The sequence below is a fragment of the Zonotrichia leucophrys genome, chromosome 26 (assembly GCF_028769735.1).
Source record: "Zonotrichia leucophrys gambelii isolate GWCS_2022_RI chromosome 26, RI_Zleu_2.0, whole genome shotgun sequence".
NCBI lineage: Eukaryota > Metazoa > Chordata > Aves > Passeriformes > Passerellidae > Zonotrichia > Zonotrichia leucophrys.
In genome coordinates this window covers 1,616,948-1,622,558 of record NC_088195.1, presented here as the reverse complement: position 1 = coordinate 1,622,558, position 5,611 = coordinate 1,616,948, and the positions used below count along the sequence as shown (strand labels likewise).

The following is a 5,611-nucleotide window of genomic DNA, read 5'->3' as shown; positions in this document are numbered from 1 at the left end:
GGGCGGGCGGGCGGGCGGAGGGGAGGGGGGGGGAAAAGTGGGTGCGCGCGCCGCCGCCGCCGCAGGCACTGCGCCTGCGCCGCCCCGCCCCGCGGCGCGCGGCACGCGACGTCACCCCCCGGCCGGCGTCACCCCACGCGCGGCGCGGGGCGGGGCCACGTGCCCGCGGGGGGGAGGGAGGGAGCGCGGCAAGGGCGAGGGGGCGGGGCCGCGCATGCAAATGAGAGCGGCGCGTGACTCCGGGGCTCCGCGCAGGCTCCTTGCGTCACCGCGGGGCGGGGTGATCTCTCGGCTCCGCCCACATTTGCGCCCTGCCTTCCATATATGGCGGTGAGTGCGCGTGTTTGTGTATGCAAATTAGATTTGGTGACGTCATGCGGCGATATGCAAATGAGAGGCGCAAGGCCCGACGGGACCACCTTCAATGTTTTTTTCCGCCTAAAAATGATTTATTTAATGCAGCTTTCGACCGCGCGAGGCTGCTCCGTGCGCGGCCGGCGATCGGAACCACCGGGCGTGTTCCGCGAGGAGAACACAGAGACCGAGCAGAACACGCTTTGGCAACCCCGGAGGCCCCAACGAACCCTGCGCGCCGGGGAGGGCACTGCCGGGGCTGTGAGCGGGTGATGGTGGCGTGACCAGAGACAGACGGGCGAGCGGGGGATGGCTCCCCCTGCCGGGCGGGGAGAAGGACACGGTGGAGGCCATACTGTCACTTCCGGGCCCTACGGCAGCCGGCGGGGGTCAAGCGGCGGCGCTGTGTGAGGGCGTCACTGCGCGTGTGCGCCACTTCCGGCTGGCGGCGGCGGGAGCACCATGCCCAAGTGAGTCCGGGAGGCCGAGCCGGGGCTCCCGGGGGTCCCGGGCGGGGGTCCCGGGCGGGGGTCGCTGCTTCTCGAGGGTCCTGGTGCTCCCCGTGAGCCCAGGGGCGCGGATGGCCGGGCGGGCCGAGCACTGGCGCCCTGCGGGGTCGTCCCCGGGGCTCCGTTAACGCTCAAATCGCTAACACAATAAGGCTTTTAATAATAATAATATTGTTATTAAAACAATATGTTAATATTATAGTTAATAATTATCAATAACATAATAAGGCTTTTAATAATAATAAAGCTTTTCCCCGCCAGGTTTTACTGTGATTACTGTGACACGTACCTCACCCATGACTCGGTGAGTACCAAATCCTCTGCTTCAATTCTGTCGCGCATCAAAAGCATTAAAATAAAATTTAGCTCGGCTAAAAGTAGCTCCTGTGGGGTACAGCGGTGTTTCCGCGTGTTTTCCACTTCCAGTAAAGAAGGAGAACGTGCTATACCCCTGGTGTTCTCCAGGGGGGCAGTGGCAGGGTCAGAGGTGGCACCTGGGGCAGCTTCAGAGCAGCTTTTGGAGATTTAACATTTATGTGCTGATAAAAATTTATATAAAAGTTTTGCACATCACCCCTTCTCTGCCTGGGTACAGAAACAAACCTGCTTTATGGTGATAAATTACACATGTTTAAAACAATAAGGAATGCCAGTAACCTTGGGGTTTCTGCGGCCTTTCCCAGCCCTCCGTGAGAAAAACCCACTGCAGTGGCCGGAAGCACAAGGAGAACGTGAAGGATTATTACCAGAAATGGATGGAGGAGCAAGCCCAGAGCCTGATTGACAAAACAAGTAAGGCCAATCTTTCTGTGACCCCGCCTGCCTCCCCATTCCTTCCCCTGCCTTTCCTCCAGCTGCTGCTCCCTGCTTCCACCTTGACCTTTCCTCACTTCCCTGGGGAGTCTTTGCTCAGTGAGTTGTGAGTAAAATCTTGGAGAGTGGATCTTGAGTTCCTCAGGTTTTGGGCTGTCCTAGGGCAGCCTGAGAGCTCTGTCTACCATACAAGAGCTGAGGTTCCCTCCAGGGCTGGTGGCAGTGGCTCCATGTCACTGTTCGTGAGGGCTCTCAGTGTTATCCTGCAGGGCCTCATAACAAACTTGTTCTGCTTGGCAGTGACACGTTTTTGCTAAGAGCATGGATAAGAATTCCAAAAGATAGGAAAACAGACATAAAAATATTTGGATTGTGGCATTTTTCACATGCTGGGGTTGCCTGCCCTCAGTTGCCAAGTGATGTTTTTTCCTGGCACTTAAAGGCTTAACTGAAGTGTGGCATTGATTCCTCTGTCACTTTGAGAGGTCCTTTTCCTCTTTCCTGCATGAAAGAAACACAAACACCAGATTAGCTTTGTGGCAGCACTCCGTGGCTGGTGGGATAGCTCAGGTTGGACAGGACCCCTCAGGATCACTGATCCCACTCCCAGCTCTGTGCAGGACTGCCTGAGACCAAACCAGCATTTCCAGCTGCTCCCTGAGCTCTGGCAGACTCAGAGCTGTGCTCACTCCCCTGGGGAGTGTTCAGTGCCCAACCACCTCTGGGTGAAGAGTTTTCCTAAAACATCCAGTCTGGATTTCCCCAAACTCATCCTCACTCTGTTTTCCCTGTGATGCTTCCAACTTCCCCATCTTTTGCCTTCCCTCCAGTCAATACCAGTGGAATTCCTCCCTTTCCTTGCCCCCCTTTTCCTGCTCCTTGCCCTCTCCCCAGCCCTGTCCCCGTGTCCATTCCAGCACAGCATGTCCCGGTGGAACGCTGCGGATCCCGCCACGTGGTTGATTTTTGTTTTTTCCCTCTCCCACCTCCCCTCCCTGCCGCCCTGCCCAGGGGTGTGACATCCACGCAGGAGCTCTCTAGTCCCAGCTGTAACAATAATTGTCTCCAGGAGTCCCAGGTGCTCCCCAGGTGCCCGGGATGTGGCAGCGCACGCAGCATGACGTGACCGCGGGGCATGACACGGACGAGCGACCCGGCCCTCCCTTCCTCGGCCTAGTAACTGGTGTTTTTTTTTTTCCTGGGATTCTTTCTTTCCTTTTTTTTTTTTTTCTTTTCCCCCCCAATGTAGCGGCTGCATTCCAGCAAGGGAAAATTCCACCGACGCCGTTCTCGGCACCTCCTCCGGCCGGAGCCATGATCCCACCTCCGCCCAGCATCCGTAAGTTTGGGGCACTTTGGGACTGGGCTCAGGGCCCTCTGGAGCTGTTTGTGCCCTCAGCTTGGAAAGAAAAGGCTTTTAGCTTGAAGCCAAGCCCTCTTGAGCTTGTGCTGCCAGGGTGTGAGGAGTTTTGTGTAATAGCAGCTCAGTCCTTACCATGTCTGATTCCTGGGATGCTGAGTGCACCAGGAGCGGTGACACCCCCTCATTCCATGGGGGCTCCCAGGCAGGTGGCTCTGTTTAAACTGCACAGTGGGTTGGTTTGGGTTGGTTTTTCTAAATAGAAATCCCTTTGGTTGCCTTTTGCCCTTGAGCTGGTGAAGGGCCCAGAGCCCTCCCAGCTCAGAGTGGCAGCTCCCTGTGCTGGTGTGCACAGCTGGAGTTGGCAGCCAGCACATTCCTGCTCTGCTCCCTTCTAGCACCTGGAATCAGGGCTGGAATGGAGGCAGAGGTACAGCCACTGAGGCATTAGTAACTGCCACGTGCTGTGAGTAGCTGCAGTGCCCTTTGGGGGCTGAGAGTGCCCGTGTGTAACTGTTGTGTCTGTCCAGCTGGCCCCCCCCGGCCCGGCATGATGCCAGCCCCACACATGGGGGGGCCCCCGATGATGCCAATGATGGGCCCACCTCCCCCAGGAATGATGCCAGTTGGACCTGGTAAGTTTGGGATGGGGTAACTCTGCCATGGGGGGCTGGCTGGAGGGGTCTGGGGGGTGTTTCCCACCATCCTGTCCCACTCAAGGCTGGGCTGGTCACACTCTGTCACTGTTACCCCTGCATAGAAGACTACAACAATTCTACAACCACTCATTAAACCCCTTTGCTTCTCATTGAATCACCAGCCCCCTGTGCAGCTGGAATTATGGCTCTGAGAAGTCATATCTGTTCTCCCTCAGCTCTGAGCAGTGATTGTTTAAGAGTTTGGTGCCTCCAGGTCTCAGGTTTTGCACAAGAGGTGCATTTTTTGCACTAAATGGTTTTTTAGTGTTTAAAGCGTCTCAGGGGAACGTGTTCCAGAGAAACAATGGGCCTGGAAAAGGCTTTATCAGAACTGTAAACTAAAAAGTCTTTGATCCATTCCACTCCTGAGCTTCCTGGCATTTGAAGAATTCTCAAGGGATATCTTATTGGAACAGTTCCCAGAACAAATCTATGGGAACACACACACACACGTGCACTGAAAGTAGTGAAGTGTCTTTGTAATTGTTGTCTTGCATTTGAAAGTGTTCCTTAAGTGTTTTTAAAGGCTCTAGATAAATACACAATCTGTGATATTCAGCAGCCTTATGAAAATAAATGGCAAAGTGGGATGGAAACCATTATTTCAGGGCTGTGGAGTAAGAGCCCCTGCTTTCCCCTGGCAGAGGTGCTCAGTGCTTGTTTGTGAGCACATGGGATGGTTTTGCAGCACTTTTCTCCAAATTAACACATTTCCACATCAGTAATTAAGCTGGTGTGTCTCTTGAGTGGCTGGAAATAAGTTGTGAGTGAATATTGTCAGAGTGGGTGTATAACCCAGGGGCTCAGTTCCTCCTCTGCTGCTGGCTGAGCTGCTCAGGGAACAGAATCCATCTCGGCAGCTGCCGGATCAGAGCTTACAGACTGGAACATGGGAGTTCCCTGGAGCAGAATAGAGAGCCTGCCCACAGTGTGAAATTTCCCCTCTCTGAGGCTGGTGAGGCAGATGTTGCTGTGAAGAGAAGCTGTGGCTGCCCCTGGATCCCTGAAAGTGTCCAAGGCCAGGTTGGACAGGGCTTGGAGCAATCTGGGGTAGTGGAAGGCATCCCTGCCCCTGGTAGGGGAGTGGAAATAAATCTTTAAGGCCCATCCCAACCCGTGTTTTGCCAGGGCAAGTGGTGCTCCCAAGAGCTGTTCTCTAACCTGTCTCTCCCCTGGCAGCTCCTGGGATGAGGCCACCCATGGGAGGACACATGCCAATGATGCCAGGGCCCCCCATGATGAGACCCCCCTCCAGACCCATGATGGTGCCAACCAGGCCGGGAATGACCCGTCCAGACAGATAAAGATGGAGATGGAGCTGCCTTTTCATTTTAGGACCTTCCCTATGACAAACACCCCAGACCTGTGTCCCTGGGGCTTTGTACTCAGTGTGTGGAGAGATTCTGCTGTAGCTTCAGCATAAGAATGGACACACCCTGCACTGACTTGTACAAGGTCTGGCTTTTTGGGTGTCTTTTCAATTGTATTATTTTTTTCCCCCTCGTTTAATGACAAAAGCAAGAATAAACATTGATGTTGTTTCCATATTGACTCAGAGCCTTGTTCTGAACTCTCTCCTGGGGAAGAAAATAAGGGTGGGAGGGGCAGTGCTGGGCTGTGAGAGAAGCCAGGACTGATGGGGGAACCCCTGGGAAGGGTGTCTGGAGGATCCTGGAGCAGCTCCAGGGTGGTCTGGAGGGTGATCCTGGGTTGGTTCTGGGGGTAGTTCCAGTGTGGTCCCTGGAGGATCCTGGCGTGGTGTCCGAGAGGGGAGTCGTGAAAGCTCCCGGAATGGGTTCCTGGGTTGGTCCTGGACTGAGCTCCGAATGAGGGGTCCGGGAGCGGGTCCCTGGATGTCCGGGGTCTCACTGTGGCCG

At 55.1% G+C, this 5,611-nt stretch overlaps 1 protein-coding gene across 2 annotated transcripts; it reads left to right on the top strand.

Annotated features, from left to right (window-relative positions):
• The first annotated feature begins 710 nt into the window (after positions 1–710).
• Positions 711–5,285, top strand: SNRPC (small nuclear ribonucleoprotein polypeptide C). 2 transcript variants are annotated; one of them, XM_064733212.1, is made up of 6 exons: positions 711–824; positions 1,125–1,167; positions 1,547–1,655; positions 2,926–3,015; positions 3,567–3,671; positions 4,914–5,285. In XM_064733212.1, exons 1-6 carry the CDS (start codon positions 817–819, stop codon positions 5,036–5,038), a joined length of 480 nt encoding a protein of 159 aa, XP_064589282.1. In that variant the 5' UTR covers positions 711–816; the 3' UTR covers positions 5,039–5,285. The 2 variants fall into 2 exon arrangements, with proteins under 2 accessions (XP_064589282.1, XP_064589281.1); XM_064733211.1 differs by having other exon boundaries at positions 2,923–3,015.
• Positions 5,286–5,611: the final 326 nt, after the last annotated feature.

Coding starts and splice junctions, on each gene's coding strand:
- SNRPC (XM_064733211.1), top strand. Junction 3,016..3,566: donor CCCACCTCCGCCCAGCATCC/GTAAGTTTGGGG, acceptor GTGTCTGTCCAG/CTGGCCCCCCCCGGCCCGGC. Junction 3,672..4,913: donor AATGATGCCAGTTGGACCTG/GTAAGTTTGGGA, acceptor CTCCCCTGGCAG/CTCCTGGGATGAGGCCACCC.